At 46.0% G+C, this 23,989-nt stretch overlaps 1 protein-coding gene across 1 annotated transcript in view; it reads right to left on the reverse strand.

Moving 5' to 3' along the window:
• The window catches only part of LOC311122022 (vascular endothelial growth factor receptor 3-like), a gene marked incomplete at both ends in the record, with an annotated part of 90,899 nt that overhangs the window by 57,333 nt on the left and 9,577 nt on the right, over positions 1-23,989 (reverse strand). Inside the window, 6 exons of the mRNA XM_084196450.1 lie at positions 2,325-2,503; positions 2,865-2,982; positions 4,261-4,432; positions 5,034-5,173; positions 8,718-8,892; positions 10,178-10,314. Coding sequence (XP_084052576.1) covers positions 2,325-2,503; positions 2,865-2,982; positions 4,261-4,432; positions 5,034-5,173; positions 8,718-8,892; positions 10,178-10,314 — 921 coding nt within the window. The remainder of the gene's footprint in view (positions 1-2,324; positions 2,504-2,864; positions 2,983-4,260; positions 4,433-5,033; positions 5,174-8,717; positions 8,893-10,177; positions 10,315-23,989) is intronic.

Genomic DNA, 23,989 nt, shown 5'->3' on the forward strand with positions numbered 1-23,989 from the left:
TCAACTACACTGCTGAGAGTGTGTTCAACTACACCGCTGAGAGTGTATGTGTGTTCAACTACACCGGTGAGAGTGTATGTGTGTTCAACTACACCGCTGAGAGTGTGTGCATGTGTTAAACTACACTGCTGAGAGTGTGTGTTCAACTACACCGCTGAGAGTGTGTGTGTGTGTGTGTTAAACTACACTGCTGAGAGTGTGTGTGTGTTCAACTACAACGCTGAGAGTGTGTGTGTGTTTAACTACACCACTGAGAGTGTGTCTTCAACTACACCACTGAGAGTGTTTCTTCAACTACACCACTGAGAGTATGTGTGGTCAACTACACCGCTGAGAGTGTGTTCAACTACACCACTGAGAGTGTGTGTTCAACTACACCACTGAGAGTGTTTCTTCAACTACACCGCTGAGAGTGTGTTCAACTACACCGCTGAGAGTGTGTTCAACTACACCACTGAGAGTGTGTGTTCAACTACACCACTGAGAGTGTTTCTTCAACTACACCGCTGAGAGTGTGTGTTCAACTACACCACTGAGAGTGTGTTCAACTACACCGCTGAGAGTGTGTGTTCAACTACACCACTGAGAGTGTGTTCAACTACACCGCTGAGAGTGTGTGTTCAACTACACCACTGAGAGTGTTTCTTCAACTACACCGCTGAGAGTGTGTGTTCAACTACACCACTGAGAGTGTGTTCAACTACACCACTGAGAGTGTGTTCAACTACACCACTGAGAGTGTGTCTACAACTACACCACTGAGAGTGTGTGTTCAACTACACCGCTGAGAGTGTGTCTACAACTACACCACTGAGAGTGTGTGTTCAACTACACCACTGAGAGTGTGTGTTCAACTACACCGCTGAGAGTGTGTGTTCAACTACACCGCTGAGAGTGTGTTCAACTACACCACTGAGAGTGTGTTCAACTACACCACTGAGAGTGTGTCTACAACTACACCGCTGAGAGTGTGTGTTCAACTACACCGCTGAGAGTGTGTCTACAACTACACCGCTGAGAGTGTGTTCAACTACACCGCTGAGAGTGTGTTCAACTACACCGCTGAGAGTGTGTTCAACTACACCGCTGAGAGTGTCTTCAACTACACCGCTGAGAGTGTGTCTACAACTACACCGCTGAGAGTGTGTGGTCAACTACACCACTGAGAGTGTGTTCAACTACACCACTGAGAGTGTGTTCAACTACACCGCTGAGAGTGTGTGTTCAACTACACCGCTGAGAGTGTGTTCAACTACACCACTGAGAGTGTGTTCAACTACACCGCTGAGAGTGTGTTCAACTACACCGCTGAGAGTGTGTGTTCAACTACACCGCTGAGAGTGTGTTCAACTACACCACTGAGAGTGTGTTCAACTACACCACTGAGAGTGTGTTCAACTACACCGCTGAGAGTGTGTTCAACTACACCACTGAGAGTGTGTTCAACTACACCGCTGAGAGTGTGTTCAACTACACCGCTGAGAGTGTGTGTTCAACTACACCGCTGAGAGTGTGTTCAACTACACCACTGAGAGTGTGTTCAACTACACCACTGAGAGTGTGTTCAACTACACCGCTGAGAGTGTGTGGTCAACTACACCACTGAGAGTGTTTCTTCAACTACACCACTGAGAGTGTGTTCAACTACACCACTGAGAGTGTGTTCAACTACACCGCTGAGAGTGTGTGTTCAACTACACCGCTGAGAGTGTGTTCAACTACACCGCTGAGAGTGTGTTCAACTACACCGCTGAGAGTGTGTGTTCAACTACACCGCTGACAATAGTTTGATGGTGAGCGTTATATGCATCAGGTGCTATTGTTTATCTGTAAATGTTTCTTGTTATTTGTTTATTTGTTACCGTTGACGATGAGTGTGACGGTGATGGGGTTGGTTCCTGTTGACGATGAGTGTGATGGTGAGTGTTAAGGTGATGGTTACCGTTGATGATGAGTGTGATGGTGATGGTTATGGTGATAGTAACCGTTGACGATGAGTGTGATGGTGATAGTTACTGTTGAAGATGAGTGTGATAGTTATGGTGATAGTTACCGTTGACGATGAGTGTTATGGTGATAGTTACCGTTGATGATGAGTGTGATGGTTATGATGATAGTTACCATTGACGATGAGTGTTATGGTGATAGTTACTGTTGAAGATGAGTGTGATAGTTATGGTGATAGTTACCGTTGATGATGACTGTTATGGTGATAGTTACCATTGACGATGAGTGTGATGTTATGATGATAGTTACCGTTGACGATGAGTGTTATGGTGATAGTTACTGTTGAAGATGAGTGTGATAGTTATGGTGATGGTTACCATTGACGATGAGTGTGATGGTGAGTCTCCTCTCCAGCAGGGCGGCGGTGTTCTTGAGGAGGACGGTGTAGTTCCCAGCATCCTCAGGGTGAACGTCTCTGATCTCTAAGGCATGGTGCTGATGGAGACGCATCCTGTTGAACTCTGGACGACGGCTGATCAACTTATCACCTTTATACCTGAGAGAAGATCCAAACAAAAAGGAATACAAAGTTGAACTTGATATAGAAAATTGTTGTAGCAAACAAGTATTATTATATACATGCACCAGAAACAGGGTACACTTTGGGACTTGTCAGATCGATATCAGCAAGCTAGAATAGCTAACTGCAGCAAAATAGCTAGCTAGCTGATTGGCTAAACAGAACGTCAGCACGCTGTTCTCTGATTGGCTAAACGGACCTGTATCGCCTTTTTCAGAAGGCATGTCCAGCAACAAACCTAGTTCTGAAAGGTGATTTTAGAGGGTGTCCTCGCAACAAAGTCACAACATTATGAAGATCAATGTTCCATGTCAGATAGTTAACATGATGGTCTTACCACTGTATGTCAGGTGTGGGGTATGCTGACACCTTGACTAACAGTTTAAAGGACTTCTGTCCTAATGTTGCCTCGATGACCGGGCCGCTCCTGTAGTCCAGGCTGATGAATGGCTTCTCTGCAACAGGACACACACACACACACACACACACACACACACACACACACACACACACACACACACACACACACACACACACACACACACACACACACACACACACACACACACACACACACACACACGCAAACATATGAGGGCAAACAGTAGCATAGGAGGTTTGGTGAAGCATACTTGTGTAATAAGAAACCTTGCCAGAGACCGGAAGACTTAGGCAATATCTCTTATTACCTAGGCTTTAGCTCAGCAGGCTAACACAGTCTTGTTGCGCAAGACAAAGGAGCTGATCGTGGACTACAGGAAAAGGCGGGCCGAACAGGCCCCCATTAACATCGACGGGGCTGTAGTGGAGCGGGTCGAGAGTTTCAAGTTCCTTGGTGTCCACATCACCAACGAACTATCATGGTCCAAACACACCAAGACAGTTGTGAAGAGGGCACGACAACACCTTTTCCCCCTAAGGAGACTGAAAAGATTTGGCATGGGTCCCAGATCCTCAAAAGGTTCTACAGCTGCACCATCGAGAGCATCCTGACAGGTTGCATCACCGCCTGGTATGGCAACTGCTTGGCATCTGACCGTAAGGTGCTACAGAGGGAAGTGTGTACGGCCCAGAACATCACTGGGGCCAAGCTTCCTGCCATCCAGGACCTCTATACTATATATTTTGCACACACTGTATATAGATTTTCTATTGTGTTATTGACTGTATGTTTTGTTTTACCCCATGTGTAACTCTGTGTTGTTGTTGTTTTTATCGCACTGCTTTGCTTTATCTTGGCCAGGTCGCAGTTGTAAATGAGAATTTGTTCTCAACTGGCTTACCTGGTTAAATAAAGGTTAAATAAAAAAATTACAAAAATACTAGGCGGTGTCAGAGGAAAGCCCCAAAAATGGTCAAAGACTCCAGTCACCCAAGTCATAGACTGTTCTCTCTGCTACCGTATGGCAAGCGGAACCAGAGTGCCAAATCTAGGACCAAAAGGCTCCTTAACAGCTTCTACCCCAAGCATTGACTCGGTACCGGTACCCCCTGTATATAGCCTCGTTATTGTTATTTTATTGTGTTACTTTTTACTATTTTTTACTTAAGTTTATTGTTTATTTGGTAAATGTTTTCTTAACTCTTTCTTGAACTGCACTGTTGGTTAAGGGCTTGTAAGTAAGCATTTCATGGTAAGGTCTACCTACACCTGTTGTATTCGGCGCATGTGACAAATAAAGTTTTATTTAATTTGATTTGAAATGGCCCGGGTTTCAAACTTAGTTCTTTACCATGCACTATGACTTGGGTTGCCAGATCCTGTATTTTCTCCACAATGATGGCAGAGCAGGTGTAGGTGCCGGTGTCGGTGACGTTGACGCTTTGGATGGTCAGGATGCTGACTGCCTCCGTGAACCGAGAGAGAGAATTACGCTTGTGCACTACGCCCACTGTACTGTTCATCTAGAGGTGGGAGAGAGAGAGAGAGACAGAGAGAGAGAGAGAGAGAGAGAGAGAGAGGGGGGGGGGGCAGAGAGAGAGAGAGAGAGAGAGAGAGAGAGAGAGAGAGAGAGAGAGAGAGAGAGAGATAGAGAGAGAGAGAGAGAGGGGGGACAGAGAGAGAGAGAGAGAGAGAGAGAGAGAGAGAGAGAGAGAGAGAGACAGAGAGAGAGAGAGAGAGAGAGAGAGAGAGAGAGAGAGAGCGAGAGAGAGAGAGAGAGAGAGAGAGAGACAGAGAGAGAGAGAGAGAGAGGGACAGAGAGAGAGAGAGAGAGAGAGAGGGAGAGGACATAAGCAAGACATTCTATACTCATTAATCCATCTATTAACCTAGTTCCTCTAAATCCAAGCTACATAAAATAGGAGCATATAATTAAAGCGATCCACCCATTAACCATCACAGCCATGCCCATCTCCTCATATGTCAGTGAATTAGCTTAATCCGAGCTGCAGCGATACCGATCTCTTGCCATAGGTTCTGTTCCATTCAAATGTATGTTTTTTCACCCAAAAAATGTATCTGGATCTACGTAATATGTGCAAACTACCGTTTTCTCTACCGTACCTGTTTTCCAGGATAGGACCACTGGAACACGACGGGCGTGTCAAACTCTACGGTGGCGGTACAGTTGAGCGTCAGGGCTTCCCCCATGATCAGCTCCACCGAGTCCTCTGGATACAACTTGACGTCGTAAACCTGACTTCCTGTCGGGGGGGAAAGTGAGAGCAGTCACCGTGACACCAATACAGTGACGTCCCGGTGTACGACAAACAGAGCTGGCCCAGAGAAGCTGAGTCTCTTTGGCTGGCCCAACCATGTCCCTGGCCGCTGGCACCGTTCCCATACTTTTAACTCACATCCTCACTTTCTCTCTTCCTTGAAGTAATCACTTGAAGTAATTACCTATCTACCAACATGAGTGGCGCAGTGGTCTAAGGCACTGCATCACAGTGCTAACTGTGCCACTAGAGATCCTGGTTCGAATCCAGGCTCTGTCGCAGCCGGCCGCGACCGGGAGACTCATGGGTGGCGCACAATTGGCCCAGTGTCGTCCAGGGTAGGGGAGGGAATGGCTGGCAGGGATGTAGCTCAGTTGATAGAGCATGGCGTTTGCAAAGCCAGGGTTGTGGGTTTGATTCCCACGGGGGGCCAGTATAAAAAATAAATAAAAATATTAATAATAATAATAATAAAATAAAAAACACAAAATAAAAAAAATGTATTCACTAACTGTAAGTCGCTCTGGATAAGAGCGTCTGCTAAATAATGTAAATGTATAAATGTAATAAATGTAACATTGAGTCAGGGAAAGTTGCATTGCTTTACACCTATCCAGTCAATACAGATCAGTGATTACTTCAACTAAGGGAGGAAGGGTGGTTGAACTAAGTATTTGAACAAGTCTAAGGGCACAGCCATTGTCTTTGGCTGGAGTGGGCTAGCTCTGTCGGCTCGAGGCTGAGCTAATCTGCTGAAATGTCAACCTTTCAAGCTGTCGTCCCTAATCTGTGAGGACTTGATAGGGGAAAACAAACTGTCGTCCCTAATCTGTGAGGACTTGATAGGGGAAAACTAACTGTCGTCCCTAATCTGTGAGGATTTGATAGGGGAAAACAAACTGTCGTCCCTAATCTGTGAGGACTTGATAGGGGAAAACAAGCTGTCGTCCCTAATCTGTGAGGACTTGATAGGGGAAAACAAACAGTCTTAATCCAGTCCTTTCACCTGTTATTAGGAAAACTTTAAGAGTATCAGCGCCCGGCCAAGATCTTTCTAATTGTGAAACTCAAGTTGTGGCTCTCTGAACTCATTGGAAAAAAATTGGAATCTTAAAAACTCTGTGTGATGCTGTATGAAGGTGATACTGTATCTGTACTGGGAGTGAGCTAGCTAGCTAGCGTCTGTATGAAGGTTATATTGTATATGTACTGGGAGTGAGCTAGCTAGCTAGCGTCTGTATGAAGGTGATACTGTATCTGTACTGGGTGTGAGCTAGCTAGCATCTGTATGAAGGTGATACTGTATCTGTACTGGATGTGAGCTAGCTAGCTAGCGTCTGTATGAAGGTGATACTGTATCTGTACTGGATGTGAGCTAGTTAGCTAGCATCTGTATGAAGGTGATACTGTATCTGTACTGGATGTGAGCTAGCTAGCTAGCGTCTGTATGAAGGTGATACTGTATCTGTACTGGATGTGAGCTAGCTAGCTAGCGTCTGTATGAAGGTGATACTGTATCTGTCCTGGATGTGAGCTAGCTAGCTAGCGTCTGTATGAAGGTGATACTGTATCTGTACTGGACGTGAGCTAGCTAGCTAGCGTCTGTATGAAGGTGATACTGTATCTGTCCTGGATGTGAGCTAGCTAGCTAGCTAGCGTCTGTATGAAGGTGATACTGTATCTGTACTGGATGTGAGCTAGCTAGCTAGCATCTGTATGAAGTTGATACTGTATCTGTACTGGGTGTGAGCTAGCTAGCTAGCGTATGTTTGTCTTAACGCTCCATTTTAAGAGTGATGGCAGGCAATGGAAGGCTGTTTCCTCAGAGCCATGAGTCTGTTTCTGTTGGCCCGGGCCGGTGTGGTAAAGGTAATCTCTTCAGGTCTGGACTGAGAGACTCTGTAAAGTGAGTCCCAAATTACACCCTATTCCCTATAAAGTGCACTACTTTAGACGAGCCTGGTCATAAGTAGTGCACTACATTGGGAATAGTGTGGCATTTGGGACTCAGATTCTGAAGTTCTGAGAGGTGAGTGATCTCATGCAATAACACTGGGACTCCAGATCCACAGGTCTCACAGAGTTTAATCTCAACCAGAAATTTAGACAGCAGGCAGAAAGACAGCCATGAGTGCTGAGTGCTTCTAAGAATTGTTGTCTTAGTTCTCTCTTAATTAAATTACCCTCCTACTCTTTATTTGATAAATATTTGGTAATGTATCCCACTTTAGACCTTTAAGAGTGGGATCCCTAATGCTATAGGGAGACATGTAGTATGGCCATCTCTAATGCTATAGGGAGACATGTAGTATGGCCATCTCTAATGCTATAGGGAGACATGTAGTATGGCCATCCCTAATGCTATAGGGAGACATGTAGTATGGCCATCCCTAATGCTATAGGGAGACATGTAGTATGGCCATCCCTAATGCTATAGGGAGACATGTAGTATGGCCATCTCTAATGCTATAGGGAGAGGTAGTATGGCCATCCCTAATGCTATGGGGAGACATGTAGTATGGCCATCCCTAATGCTATAGGGAGACATGTAGTATGGCCATCTCTAATGCTATAGAGAGACATGTAGTATGGCCATCCCTAATGCTATAGGGAGACATGTAGTATGGCCATCTCTAATGCTATAGGGAGACATGTAGTATGGCCATCCCTAATGCTATGGGGAGACATGTAGTATGGCCATCCCTAATGCTATAGGGAGACATGTAGTATGGCCATCTCTAATGCTATAGAGAGACATGTAGTATGGCCATCTCTAATGCTATAGGGAGACATGTAGTATGGCCATCTCTAATGCTATAGGGAGACATGTAGTATGGCCATCTCTAATGCTATAGGGAGACATGTAGTATGGCCATCTCTAATGCTATAGGGAGACATGTAGTATGGCCATCTCTAATGCTATAGGGAGACATGTAGTATGGCCATCCCTAATGCTATAGGGAGACATGTAGTATGGCCATCTCTAATGCTATAGGGAGACATGTAGTATGGCCATCTCTAATGCTATAGGGAGACATGTAGTATGGCCATCTCTAATGCTATAGGGAGACATGTAGTATGGCCATCTCTAATGCTATAGGGAGAGGTAGTATGGCCATCTCTAATGCTATAGGGAGACATGTAGTATGGCCATCCCTAATGCTATAGGGAGACATGTAGTATGGCCATCTCTAATGCTATAGGGAGACATGTAGTATGGCCATCTCTAATGCTATAGGGATACATGTAGTATTGCCATCTCTAATGCTATAGGGAGAGGTAGTATGGCCATCCCTAATGCTATAGGGAGACATGTAGTATGGCCATCTCTAATGCTATAGGGAGACATGTAGTATGGCCATCCCTAATGCTATAGGGAGACATGTAGTATGGCCATCTCTAATGCTATAGGGAGAGTAGTGTGTACTAGATAGAGTGTAGTCAGTAGAGTGTGAGTTCTGGTAACCTGAGGGTGCAGAGGTCATATTTTTCATGCAGGTTGGCTGTGTACTAGGTAGTACATAGTTACCTGTGGAGTGCACCAGGTAGAGGATAGAGCGGTACTCTATCCCTTGTAGTGTAGCTAGGCAGTAAAACCCGATGAGGAAAGGTCTAGAGTCTAAGGTCTGTCTAGGGATGGACCAGCCTCTTTTACTGTCCCACACCATCCCCTCATCCTCCAGGGGCATAGGCATCGTCTCCCACTGGGGAGAGAGGAGAGGAGAGAGGGATGAGAGAGGAGAGGAGAGAGGGATGAGAGAGGAGAGGAGAGAGGGATGAGAGAGGAGAGGAGAGAGGGATGAGAGAGGAGAAGAGAGAGGGATGAGAGAGGAGAGAGGGATGAGAGAGGGGAGAGGGAGGAGAGAGGAGAGAGGGAGAGGAGAGAGGAGAGAGGGAGGAGAGAGGGGAGAGGGAGGAGAGAGGAGAGGAGAGAGGGATGAGAGAGGAGAGAGGGATGAGAGAGGAGAGAGGGATGAGAGAGGAGAGAGGGAGGAGAGAGGAGAGGAGAGAGAGAGGAGAGAGGGATGAGAGAGGAGAGAGGGAGGAGAAAGGAGAGAGGGAGAGGAGAGAGGGAGGAGAGAGGAGAGAGGGATGAGAGAGGAGAGAGAGAGGAGAGAGGGATGAGAGAGGAGAGAGGGAGGAGAGAGGAGAGAGGGAGAGGAGAGAGGAGAGAGGGAGGAGAGAGGAGAGAGGGATGAGAGAGGAGAGGAGAGAGGAGAGAGGAGAGAGGGAGGAGAGAGGAGAGAGGGAGAGAGGAGAGAGGGATGAGAGAAGGGGATGAGAGAAGGGGATGAGAGAGGGAGAGGGAGGAGAGAGGAGAGAGAGAGGAGAGAGAGGGAGGAGAGAGGGATGAGAGAGGAGAGGAGAGGAGAGAGGGAGGAGAGAGGGATGAGAGAGAAGAGGAGAGGAGAGAGGGATGAGAGAGGATAGAGGGATGAGAGAGGAGAGAGGGAGGAGAGAGGAGAGAGGGAGAGGAGAGAGGAGAGATGGATGAGAGAGGAGAGAGAGAGGAGAGGAGAGAGGAGAGAGGGAGGAGAGAGGAGAGAGGGATGAGAGAAGGGGAGGAGAGAAGAGAGGAGAGGAGAGAGTAAATGAGGAAAGGAGAGAGTGAATGGATGAAGAGAGAATGATTATTGTGAAAATAAAGAGAATAAATTGGTGAAAAGTGAGAGCAGAGCAGAGCAGAGTAGAGTAGAGTAGAGTAGAGTAGAGCAGAGCATAGTAGAGCAGAGCAGAGTAGAGTATAGTAGAGTATAGTATAGTAGAGTAGAGTAGAGTAGAGTAGAGTAGAGTATAGTATAGTATAGTATAGTATAGTATAGTATAGTATAGTATAGTAGAGTAGAGTAGAGCAGAGCAGAGCAATGTAGAGTAGAGCAGAGCAGAGTAGAGTAGAGCAGAGTAGAGCAGAGCAGAGTAGAGTACAGTAGAGTAGAGTAGAGTAGAGTAGAGTACAATTCAGTTCAGTAGAGTAGAGAAGGTACCAACCAGATAAAGTGTGACGTTGAGGTCGGGGACAGTGACTAGACAAGGTACTGTGATGTGAGTGGAGGATCCTGTTATGAAGATGGTCTCCAGGTCATCGTTGCGTCCTCTGTTTCTCCTGAGGAAAGGCTGCTCCGGATCTGGAGGAAAGGAGACAGGTCAGTCATGGTAGTCAGAGGACAACGACTGAGGGAAAAAGGATTTGATCCCCTGCTGATTTTGTAAGTTTGCCCACTGACAAAGAAATGATCAGTCTATAATTTTAATGGTAGGTTTATTTGAACAGTGAGAGACAGAATAACAACAAAAAAATCCAGAAAAACGCATGTAAAAAATGTTATAAATTGATTTGCATTTTAATGAGGGAAATAAGTATTTGACCCCCTCTCAATCAGAAAGATTATTGGCTCCCAGGTGTCTTTTATACAGGTAACGAGCTGAGATTAGGAGCACACTCTTAAAGGGAGTGCTCCTAAATTCAGTTTGTTACCTGTATAAAAGACACCTGTCCACAGAAGCAATCAATCAGATTCCAAACTCTCCACCATGGCCAAGAACAAAGAGCTCTCCAAGGATGTCAGGGACAAGATTGTAGACCTACACAAGGCTGGAATGGGCTACAAGACCATCGCAAAGCAGCTTGGTGAGAAGGTGACAACAGTTGGTGCGATTATTCGCAAATGGAAGAAACACAAAATAACTGTCAATCTCACTCGGCCTGGGGCTCCATAAAAGATCTCACCTCGTGGAGTTGCAATGATCATGAGAACGGTGAGGAATCAGCCCAGAACTACACGGGAGGATCTTGTCAATGATCTCAAGGCAGCTGGGACCATAGTCACCAAGAAAACAATTGGTAACACACTACGCCGTGAAGGACTGAAATCCTACAGCGCCCGCAAGGTCCCCCTGCTCAACAAAGCACATATACAGGCCCGTCTGAAGTTTGCCAATGAACATCTGAATGATTCAGAGGAGAACTGGGTGATAGTGTTGTGGTCAGATGAGACCAAAATGGAGCTCTTTGGCATCAACTCAACTCGCCGTGTTTGGAGGAGGGTGAATGCTGCCTATGACCCCAAGAACACCATCCCCACCGTCAAACATGGAGGTGGAAACATTATGCTTTGGGGGTGTTTTTCTGCTAAGGGGACAGGACAACTTCACTGCATCAAGGGGACGATGGACGGGGCCATGTACCGTCAAATCTTGGGTGAGAACCTCCTTCCCTCAGCCAGGGCATTGAAAATGGGTCGTGGATGGGTATTCCAGCATGACAATGACCCAAAATACACGGCCAAGGCAACAAAGGAGTGGCTCAAGAAGAAGCACATTAAGGTCCTGGAGTGGCCTAGCCAGTCTCCAGACCTTAATCCCATAGAAAATCTGTGGAGGGAGCTGAAGGTTCGAGTTGCCAAACGTCAGCCTCGAAACCTTACTAATTGGAGAAGATCTGCAAAGAGGAGTGGAACAAAATCCCTCCTGAGATGTGTGCAAACCTGGTGGCCAACTACAAGAAACGTCTGACCTCTGTGATTGCCAACAAGGGTTTTGCCACCAAGTACTAAGTAATGTTTTGCAGAGGGGTCAAATACTTATTTCCCTCATTAAAATGCAAATCAATTTATAACATTTTTGACATTCGTTTTTCTGGATTTTTGTTGTTGTTATTCTGTCTCTCACAGTTCAAATAAACCTACAATTAAAATTATAGACTGATCATGTCTTTGTCAGTGGGCAAACGTACAAAATCAGCAGGGGATCAAATACTTTTTTCCCTCACTGTATATACTTTCAGAATGAAGACAATCAGTTGATCGTGATGGTTTGTGTTACCGCTTGGCTGGAACAAATGTCTTTACATACAACCCTTGGGGATGAATAAAGTACAACCTAATCTCATCTAATCTAATCTAATCTCATCTAATCTCACCAACTCTCTGTGTATAAACAATGGCCCACCCTGGAATAGAACAGCATCTAGGACCCCTGCAATGTCATTATAAAGTAAATTATATTGTAATCTAGTAATTCGCTCCTAGCGCCACAGATAGAACAATGATGTTTCACCGGATGTATAAATGTGAAGCATCCGGTTGGCGTTTCCACTCACTACCAAATATGGTAGAGAGAGGAAGCCCAAATATGGTGGTGAGAGGAAGCCCAAATATGGTGGTGAGAGGAAGTCCAAATATGGTGGTGAGAGGATGCCCAAATATGGTGGTGAGAGGATGCCTAGTGGGAGAAGATGGAGCGCGAGATGGATTTTGGCCGACATTCTGCTAATTTTCTCATCTATGAAACATTCAATCTCAATACTGTTTTCTATTCTCAAAACTAGAATCTGTTACAAACAGAGTGGACTACATTTTTGTAAACTTTACCCTTTGCCAAAGTTTTTAAAAAATTGCAATGTTTAGAAGGAGTGCAAGGGCGAATGTAATTATTGCACACGCACTTCACATAGTAGGCATTCCCTAATGGAAATATGCAAATGCATGATAGAATGAGCCAATAGGCTCTCACTAGCTCACGCTTGGCTCTGCCCACCTCCTTGCTTGGCAGTGGTTGATCTTGGGTTAGTTGTTATGGATACAGGTATCCTGTATGTGTTCTTGGGTTAGTTGTTATGGATACAGGTATCCTGTATGTGTTCTTGGGTTAGTTGTTATGGATACAGGTATCCTGTATGTGTTCTTGGGTTAGTTGTTATGGATACAGGTATCCTGTATGTGTTCTTGGGTTAGTTGTTATGGATACAGGTATCCTGTATGTGTTCTTGGGTTAGTTGTTATGGATACAGGTATCCTGTATGTGTTCTTGTGTTTTTCCCCTCCTTCTGCCCTAATCACAGGTGTCCTTTGTGTTCCTGATTGGTGGTCGTTGGGGTGTCCCACCTGTCTGACATCCGTTTGGTCTGCTGATTGCTGAGGTGGACCAATCAGTGGACATTCCTCTGCATTGCACCACCTGTTTCTGACCAATCAGTGGACATTCCTCTGCATTGCACCACCTGTTTCTGGTTTTTCACTCACATCACACATCCCATTGTTTATAAAGCCGGTCAGTTGTGTTTGCTGACAGAGACTCTTTTCGTTTGTGAGTATGGATACTGTGGTGTCCTGTTTTTTTGTGTACTCACTCATTTGCTGGTTACTCTGTATGGTAACTTTGTTGTGTGTTTCTGGGAAAAGGGGGATTTAGGAAGTTGCCCTTGGGCCTACATTACCCGTAGGAAGAACATTGTCTAAAAACACTAGTTAGACCTGAGCGGACCACCCACTGTAATATTTGTATGATTAGCAGTAGCTTAGCGGTTCTTGAGGCAGGCAAGATCAGTTTAGGGTTTTTTGACATTATTGTTTCATTCCTTGGGTCCTGCTCAGCCCTTTTTCCCAAACTTTTACCGTGTGTTCACAATAAACGTTTTGTGTTTGACGGTAGCTTATGGTTGTCGGTGTATTTTTGTTCTCACTGTTTCCGTGTCACGATTCTAATTCGCATGAGTTATGTTACGGGTCTCTTTTCCATCCACCCTAGACTTTTAAAGCCACGGGGTTCGTAACATTAGTTATAAAAAATCTTTGCTAACACTACTTATCAAGGCAATACAACGCAATAGAACATCTCAACCAATAACAGTTAGAAACCACAGGATCCTGTAGTTGTCTGATTGTCTTCATTAAAACAGCAAGATATTTTCACCTCAGGACATCGGTCTGATAGGTGAGAGGACTGTATCACTGATGTGTCTCTGATGTGTTGCTCTGAAAATCACTTCCTGTTTCTCTCTGTGTGTGGTTGTTACTTCCTGTTTTTCTCAGCTAGATTTCACAGACATTTCTGTCACCAATTTACATTGGCTGTGTCCAAAATGGCACCCCCATTAGAGCCCTATGGGCCCTGGTCAAAAGAAGTGCACTATAGGGATGTAGCTCGGTTGGTAGAGCATGGTGTTTGCAACGCCAGGGTTGTGGGTTTGATTCCCACGGGGGGCCAGTATGAAAAAATAAAACTCACTAACTGTAAGTCGCTCTGGATAAGAGCGTCTGCTAAATGACTAAAATGTAAATAGGGTGAAGGAATGGTGCAGCAATGGATAACCACCGTTTTATGGCTCCTGACCAAGTCTTCTATTTGTGGTTTTTTGATCTGATCTTAAATGTTTTACATAATGTCTCCTCCATAATTTCCTATGACTGAAACAGCTTCTGGACATCAGAACAGCTAACCTCTAATCACTAACCTCCAATCACTAACCTCTATCCACTAACCTCCATTCACTAACCTCTATCCACTAACCTCTAATCACTAACCTCCAATCACTAACCTCTATCCACTAACCTCCATTCACTCATCTCCATTCGGATGAAGATATCTACTTCAACAAGTCAATGGCACAGGACATCCTGACACCCCGGACCAAGCCCTAATCCCAGAGACTCGGAAAGGAAGAGATGGCCGACGTGCGGGCACCCAGACGAAACTACGTCAGTGAATAAATAAACCCCCTCTACCCCTACCTGAGAAAGAGACAGTGATATAGAGGCCGACGTGCCTGATGAAACTACGGTGGAGAGTAAATAAACCCCCTCTACCCCTACCTGTTCTATTGATATAGAGGCCGACGTGCCTGATGAAACTACGGTGGAGAGTAAATAAACCCCCTCTACCCCTACCTGTTCTATTGATATAGAGGCCGACGTGCCTGATGAAACTACGGTGGTGAATAAATAAACCCCCTCTACCCCTACCTGTTCTATTGATATAGAGGCCGACGTGCCTGATGAAACTACGTCAGTGAATAAATAAACCCCCTCTACCCCTACCTGTTCTATAAACCCCCTCTACCCCTACCTGTTCTATAAACCCCCTCTACCCCTACCTGTTCTATAAACCCCCTCTACCCCTACCTGTTCTATAAACCCCTCTACCCCTACCTGTTCTATAAACCCCCTCTACCCCTACCTGTTCTATAAACCCCCTCTACCCCTACCTGTTCTATAAACCCCCTCTACCCCTACCTGTTCTATAAACCCCCTCTACCCCTACCTGTTCTATAAACCCCCTCTACCCCTACCTGTAGTACCTGTTCTGTTGCCGAACGTACAAATCACTGGAGAACAAACTGGACGAGCTCAGTTCGAGACTATCCTATCAACAGGACCTGAAGAACCGTAATATCCCGTGTTTCTTGGAGTCGTAGCTGAACAAGGAAATGGATCATATACGCTACTGGTCAAAAGTGTTAGAACACCGACTCATTCAAAGGTTTTTCTTTATTTGTACTATTTTCTACATTGTAGAATAATAGTGAAGACATCAAAACTGAAATAATAACACATATGGAATCATTTAGTAACCAAAAAAGTGTTAAACAAATGAAAATGTATTTTATATTTGAGATTCTTCAAATAGCCACCCTTTGCCTTGATGACAGCAATTTCTGAGGCTGGTAACTCTAATGAACTTATCCTCTGCAGCAGAGGTAACTCTGGGTCTTCCTTTCCTGTGGTGGTCCTCATGAGAGACAGTTTCATCATAGCGCTTGATGGTTTTTGCGACTGCACTTGAAGAAACTTTCAAAGTTCTTGAAATGTTCCATATTGACTGACCTTCATGTCTTACATTTGTCACAAAACAACTGATTGGCACAAACTCATTAAGAAGGAAAGAAATTCTACAAATTAACTTTTAAGAAGGCACACCTGTTAATTGAAATGCATTCCAGGTGACTACCTCATGAAGCTGGTTGAGAGAATGCCAAGATTGTGCAACGCTGTCATCAAGGCAAAATGTGGTTATTTGAAGAATCTCAAATCTCAAATACATTTTGATTTGTTTAACACTTTTTTGGTTACTACATGATTCCATATGTGTTATCTCATAGTTTTGATGTCTTCACTATTATTCTACAATGTAGAAAATAGTAAAAATCAAGAAAAAACCCTTTAATGAGTAGGTGTTCTAAAACTTTTGACCAGCAGCGTACATTTAGCAGTTTTTTCTATTTATCGGCAGGACCAAACGGCAGCCTCGGGTCAAAGGGTAAGGTCAAAGGGGGAATACATCAGAATACCTCATGATAAGCTGTAGACCACACTATTTACAGAGCGAGTTTTCATCTATATTCTTCGTAGTCATCTATTTACCACCACAAACTGATGCTGGCACTAAGACCACACTCAACGAGCTGTATAAGGCCATAAGCAAACAGGAAACTGCTCATCCAGAGGCGGTGCACCTAGTGGCCGGTGATTTTAATGCAGGGAAACTAAAATCCATTTTACCTAATTTGTACCAGAATGTCAACTAGAGGCGACAAAACTCTAGATCACCTTTTACACATACATACAAGGCCGCCCTCCATTTGGCAAATCTGACCATAAATCTATCCTCCTGATTCCAGCTTATAAGCAAAAACTCAAACGGGAAGTACCAGTGAAGCACTCAATGCGGAAGTGGTACAATGAAGCGGATGCTAAGCTACAGGACTGTTTTGCTAGTACAGACTGGAATATGTTCCGGGATTCATCCAATGGCATTGAGGAGTACACCACCTCAGTCACTGGCTTCATCAATAAGTGCATTGACGACATCGTCCCCACAGTGACCGTGTACGTACATATCCCAACCAGAAGCCATGGATTACAGGCAACATCCGCACTGAGTTTAAGGCTAGAGCTGCCGCTGTCAAGGAGCAGGACACTAATCCAGCTACGACGTCCGACGAGCCATCAAACAGGCAAAGCATCAATACAGGACTAAGATTGAATCCTACTATGCTGACGCTCATCGGATGTGGAAGGGCTTGCAAACTATAACGAATTACAAAGGGAAACCCAGCCACGAGCTGCCCAGTGACGTGAGCCTAACAGACGAGCTAAATGCGTTCTATGCTCACTTCTAGGTAAGCAATACTGAACCATGGATGAGAGCACCAGCTGTTCCAGACGACTGTATGATCACGCTCTCCGTACCCGATGTGAGTAAGACCTTTAAACAGGTTAAGATTGACAAGGCCGCAGGTCCAGACAGATTACCAGGACGCGTACTCAGATCATGCTCTGACCAGCTTGCAAGTGTCTTCACTGACATCTTCACTCACATCTGTAGCAATGAAATGCTTTGAAAGGCTGGTCATGGCTCACATAAAAACCATCATCCCAGACATCATGGACCCACTCCAATTCACATACCGCCCCAACAGATCCAAAGATGACGCAATTTCTATTGTACTCCACACTGTCCTTTCCCACCTGGGTAAGAGGAACAGCTATGTGAAAATGCTTTTCATTGACTATAGATCAGCGTTCAACACCATAGTGCCCTCAAAGCTCATCACTAAGCTAAGGACCCTGGGACTGAACACCTCCCTCTGCAACTGGATCCTGGACTTCCTGACGGTGCGCCCCCAGGTGGTAAGGGTAGGCAACAACACATCCACCACGCTGACCCTCAACACGGGGGCCCCTCAGGGGTGCGTGCTCAGTACCCTCCTGTACTCCCTGTTCACCCATGACTGCATGGCCAGGCACGACTCCAACACCATCATTAAGTTTACTGACGACACGACGGTGGTAGGCCTGATCACCGACAACGATGAGACAGCCTATAGGGAGGAGGTCAGAGACCTGGCAATGTGGTGCCAGGACAACAACCTCTCCCTCAACGTGATCAAGACAAAGGAGCTGATCGTGGACTACAGGAAACGGAGGGCCGAGCACGCCCCCATTCACATCGACAGGGCTGTAGTGGAACAGGCTGAGAGCTTCAAGTTCCTTGGTGTCCACATTACTAAGGATCTATCATTGTCCAAACACACCAAGACAGGAGGCTGAAAAGATTTGGCATGGGCCCTCAGATCCTCAAAAGGTTCCACAGCTGCACCATCGAGAGCATCCTGACTGGTTGCATCACCGCCTGATATGCCAACTGCTTGGCATCTGACCAGAAGGCGCAACAGAGGGTAGTGGGTACGGCCCAGTACATCACTGGGGCCGAGCTCCCTGCCATCCAGATTCTGTATACCAGGCGGTGTCAGAGGAAGGCCCTAAAAATTGTCAAAGACTCCAGCCATCCAAGTCAGACTGTTCTCTCTGCTACCGCACGGCAAGCGGTACTGATGCACCAAGACTGGAACAAACAGGACCCTGAACAGCTTCTACCCCCAAGCCATAAGACTGCTAAATAGTTAGTTAAATAGTTAACCAAATAGCTACCCGGACTATCTGCATTGACCCTTTTTGCGCAAACTTTTTTAACTCATCACATATGCTGCTGCAACTGTTTATTATCTATCCCGTTGCCTAGTCACTTTATTCCTAGTTACTGTATATGTACAGTTGAAGTCGGAAGTTTACATACACCTTAACCAAATACATTTAAACTCAGTTTTTCACAATTTCTGACATTTAACCCTAGTAAAAATTCCCTGTCTTAGGTCAGTTAGGATCACCACGTTATTTTAAGAATGTGAAATGTCAGAATAATAGTAGAGAGAATGATTTATTTCAGCTTTTATTTCTTTCATCACATTCCCAGTGGGTCAGAAGTTTACATACACTCAATTAGTATTTGGTAGCAATGCCTTTAAATTGTTCAACTTGGGTCAAACGCTTCGGGTAGCCTTCCACAAGCTTCCCACAATACGTTGGGTGAATTTTGGCCCATTCCTCCTGACAGAGCTGGTGTAACTGAGTCAGGTTTGTAGGCCTCCTTGCTCGCACACGCTTTTTCAGTTCTGCTTTGTGATGGCCACTCCAATACCTTGACTTTGTTGTCCTTAAGCCATTTGGCCACAACTTTGGAAGTACGCTTGGGGTCATTGTCCATTTGGAAGACCCATTTGCGACCAAGCTTTAACTTCCTGACTGATGTCTTGAGATGTTGCTTCAATATATCCACATAATTTTCCTTCCTCATGATGCCATCTATTTTGTGAAGTGCACCAGTCCTTCCTGCAGCAAAGCACCCCCACAGCATGATGCTGCCACCCCCGTGCTTCACAGTTGGGATGGTGTTCTTCGGCTTGCAAGCGTCCCCCTTTTTCCTCCAAACATAACGATCGTCATTATGGCCAAACAGTTCTATTTTTGTTTCATCAGACCAGAGGACATTTCTCCAAAAAGTACGATCTTTGTCCCCATGTGCAGTTGCAAACCGTAGTCTTGCTTTTTATGGTGGTTTTGGAGCAGTGGCTTCTTCCTTGCTGAGCGGCCTTTCAGGTTATGTCGATATAGGACTCGTTTTACTGTGGATATAGCTACTTTTGTACCTGTTTCCTCCAGCATCTTCACAAGGTCCTTTGCTGTTGTTCTGGGAAGGATTTGCCCTTTTCGCACCAAAGTATGTTCATCTCTAGGAGACAGAACGCGTCTCCTTCCTGAGCGGTATGACGGCTGCGTGGTCCCATGGTGTATATACTTCCGTACTATTGTTTGTACAGATGAACGTGGTACCTTCAGGCGTTTGGAAATTGCTCCCAAGGATGAACCAGACTTGTGGAGGTCTACAATTGTTTTTTTGAGGTCTTGGCTGATTTTCTTTTGATTTTCCCATGATATCAAGCATAGAGGCACTGCATTTGAAGGTGAAGGTAGGCCTTGAAATACATCCACAGGTACACCTCCAATTGACTCAAATGATGTCAATTAGCCTATCAGAAGCTTCTAAAGCCATGACATCAATTTCTGGAATTTTCCAAGCTGTTTAAAAGGCACAGTCAACTTATTGTATGTAAACTTCTGACCCACTGGAATTGTGATACAGTGAATTATAAGTGAAATAATCTGTCTGTAAACAATTGTTGGAAAAATTACTTGTCAAAACTAGAGTTTGTTAACAAGAAATGTGTTAAGTGGTTGAAAAACAAGCTTTAATGACTCCAACCAAGGTGTATGTAAACTTCCGACTTCAACTGTACATATCTACTTCAATTACCTCGTACCCCTGTACATCAACTCGGTACTGGTACCCTGTGTATATAACCAAGTTATCATGGACTCAGTACTGGTACCCTGTGTATATAGCCAAGTTATCGTTACTCATTGTGTATTTATTTTTCTTTTATTATTACATGTTTTACTTTTCCATTATTTCTCTATTTTCTTTCTCTCTGCGTCGTTGGGAAGGGTCCTTAAGGAAGCTTTTCACTGTTAGTCTACACCTGTTGTTTAAGAAGCATGTGACAAATAAAAGTTTATTCCATTTTGACATTTGGGACAGTGTATAGTGCATTCGGTAAGTGTTCAGACCCCTTGACTTTTTCCATATTTTGTTACGTTATTCTAAAACGGATTAAAAAATAAATACATCTCATCAATGTACTCACAATACCCGATAATGACAAAGCGAAAACAGGTTTTTAGAAATGTATACAAATAAAATAAAATAAACGTATTTACATAAGTATTCAGACCCTTTGCTATGAGACTCGAAATTGAGCTCAGGTGCATCCTGTTTCCATTGATCATCCTTGAGCTGTTTCTACAACTTGATTAGAGTCCACCTGTGGTAAATGAAATTGATAGTCCCCTGTAGCTCAGTTGGTAGAGCATGGCGCTTGCAACGCCAGGGTTGTGGGTTCGTTTCCCACGGGGGGCCAGTATGAAAAATGTATGCACTCACTAACTGTAAGTCGCTCTGGATAAGAGCATCTGCTAAATGCAAAAAAAAAAAAAAAAAAGGCACACACCTTTCTATACAAGGTCCTACCATTGACAGTGTATGTCAGAGCAAAAACCAAGCCATGAGTTCGAATGAATTGTCCGTAGCGCTGTTCCTGTCTTCCCCAGCAGCTCAGAGCAATCAGTTCCTGCTGCTGAAAGGCCAACCAATGGTTGGTGTGTTTGATACATGTCTTCCTGCCCCCAGTGGCCAAATACACAGACAGAGCAGAGAAAATACACACAGCCTACAGAGTTAAACAACTCAACAATAAATCACCCCAGGTATGAGGAGAGGGGTGTTATGTTGTTAGGAGGGAGGGGCGAGGGTCATGGCTGTGAGGAGAGGGGTGTTATGTTGTTAGGAGGGCGGGGCGAGGGTCATGGCTGTGAGGAGAGGGGTGTTATGTTGTTAGGAGGGAGGGGCGAGGGTCATGGCTGTGAGGAGAGGGGTGTTATGTTGTTAGGAGGGCGGGGCGAGGGTCATGGCTGTGAGGAGAGGGGTGTTATGTTGTTAGGAGGGAGGGGCGAGGGTCATGGCTGTGAGGAGAGGGGTGTTATGTTGTTAGGAGGGAGGGGCGAGGGTCATGGCTGTGAGGAGAGGGGTGTTATGTTGTTAGGAGGGAGGGGCGAGGGTCATGGCTGTGAGGAGAAGGGTGTTATGTTGTTAGGAGGGAGGGGCGAGGGTCATGGCTGTGAGGAGAGGGGTGTTATGGTCTGTGTCCCAAATGGCACCCTAAGAGGGAGAGGTGATGAGGTCCGGCAGGCTAACTGAGGTGAGGGGCACTGGGAGGGAGGGTTTAAGAGGGAGAGGTGGTGAGGTCTGACAGGCTAACTGAAACCACATGGTCCCACACTTATCCTGCTGCCTGTTAGTTCTATTTTACTGCTCCCCTCCCCTCCCCTCCCCTCCCCTCCCCTCCTGTCCTACAGCCTGTTAGCTGTAATTTACTGCTGGTGGTTCATCTGTCTCTGATCAGCCTCGAGCAGGGATCTGGAGAAACTGTTTTGGCACCTTGTCAGGACAGATCAACAGGACTTTACTCTGAGATGACCAGCCAGCCAGCCAGTCAGTCAGCCAGCCAGCCAGTCAGTCAGTCAGCCAGCCAGCCAGCCAGTCAGTCAGTCAGTCAGCCAACCAGACAGTCAGTCAGTCAGCCAACCAGACAGTCAGTCAGTCAGCCAGCCAGCCAGACAGCAGGACTTTACCCATAACCTCTAGCACCTCCCCTACCTCTATAACCTCTAGCACCTACCCTACCTCTACAACCTCTAGCACCTCCCCTACCTCTATAACCTCTAGCACCTCCCCTACCTCCATAACCTCTAGCACCTCCCCTACCTCCATAACCTCTATAACCTCTAGCACCTCCCCTACCTCTATAACCTCTAGCACCTACCCTACCTCTATAACCTCTAGCACCTCCCCTACCTCCATAACCTCTAGCACCTCCCCTACCTCCATAACCTCTAGCACCTCCCCTACCTCTATAACCTCTAGCACCTCCCCTACCTCCATAACCTCTAGCACCTCCCCTACCTCCATAACCTCTAGCACCTCCCCTACCTCCATAACCTCTAGCACCTCCCCTACCTCTATAACCTCCATAACCTCTAGCACCTCCCCTACCTCTATAACCTCTAGCACCTCCCCTACCTCCATAACTTCTAGCACCTCCCCTACCTCTATAACCTCTAGCACCTCCCCTACCTCTATAACCTCCATAACCTCTAGCACCTCTAGCACCTCCCCTACCTCCATAACCTCTAGCACCTCCCCTACCTCTATAACCTCTAGCACCTCCCCTACCTCTATAACCTCTAGCACCTCCCCTACCTCCATAACCTCTAGCACCTCCCCTACCTCCATAACCTCTAGCACCTCCCCTACCTCTATAACCTCTAGCACCTCCCCTACCTCCATGACCTCTAGCACCTCCCCTACCTCTATAACCTCTAGCACCTCCCCTACCTCCATAACCTCTAGCACCTCCCCTACCTCTATAACCTCTAGCACCTCCCCTACCTCCATAACCTCTAGCACCTCCCCTACCTCCATAACCTCTAGCACCTCCCCTACCTCTATAACCTCCATAACCTCTAGCACCTCCCCTACCTCCATAACCTCTAGCACCTCCCCTACCTCCATAACTTCTAGCACCTCCCCTACCTCCATAACCTCTATAACCTCTAGCACCTCCCCTACCTCCATAACATCTATAACTTCTAGCACCTCCCCTACCTCTATAACCTCTAGCACCTCCCCTACCTCTATAACCTCTAGCACCTCCCCTACCTCTATATCCTCTAGCACCTCCCCTACCTCTATAACCTCTAGCACCTCCCCTACCTCCATAACCTCTATAACCTCTAGCACCTCCCCTACCTCCATAACCTCTAGCACCTCCCCTACCTCCATAACCTCTATAACCTCTAGCACCTCCCCTACCTCCATAACCTCTAGCACCTCCCCTACCTCTATAACCTCTAGCACCTCCCCTACCTCTATAACCTCTAGCACCTCCCCTACCTCTAGCACCTCTAGCACCTCCCCTACCTCCATAACCTCTAGCACCTCCCCTACCTCCATAACCTCTAGCACCTCCCCTACCTCCATAACCTCTAGCACCTCCCCTACCTCTATAACCTCTAGCACCTCCCCTACCTCTATAACCTCTAGCACCTCCCCTACCTCCATAACATCTAGCACCTCCCCTACCTCCATAACCTCTAGCACCTCCCCTACCTCTATAACCTCTAGCACCTCCCCTACCTCTATAACCTCTAGCACCTCCCCTACCTCTATAACCTCCATAACCTCTAGCACCTCCCCTACCTCTATAACCTCTAGCACCTCCCCTACCTCCATAACCTCTAGCACCTCCCCTACCTCTATAACCTCCATTACCTCTAGCACCTCCCCTACCTCTATAACCTCTAGCACCTCCCCTACCTCTAGCACCTCCCCTACCTCTATAACCTCTATAACCTCTAGCACCTCCCCTACCTCTATAACCTCTAGCACCTCCCCTACCTCCATAACCTCTAGCACCTCCCCTACATCTACAACCTCTAGCACCTCCCCTACCTCTATAACCTCTATAACCTCTAGCACCTCCCCTACCTCCATAACCTCCATAACCTCTAG

Source organism: Coregonus lavaretus (genome assembly GCF_964263955.1).
Source record: "Coregonus lavaretus genome assembly, contig: HAP1_SCAFFOLD_1635, whole genome shotgun sequence".
NCBI lineage: Eukaryota > Metazoa > Chordata > Actinopteri > Salmoniformes > Salmonidae > Coregonus > Coregonus lavaretus.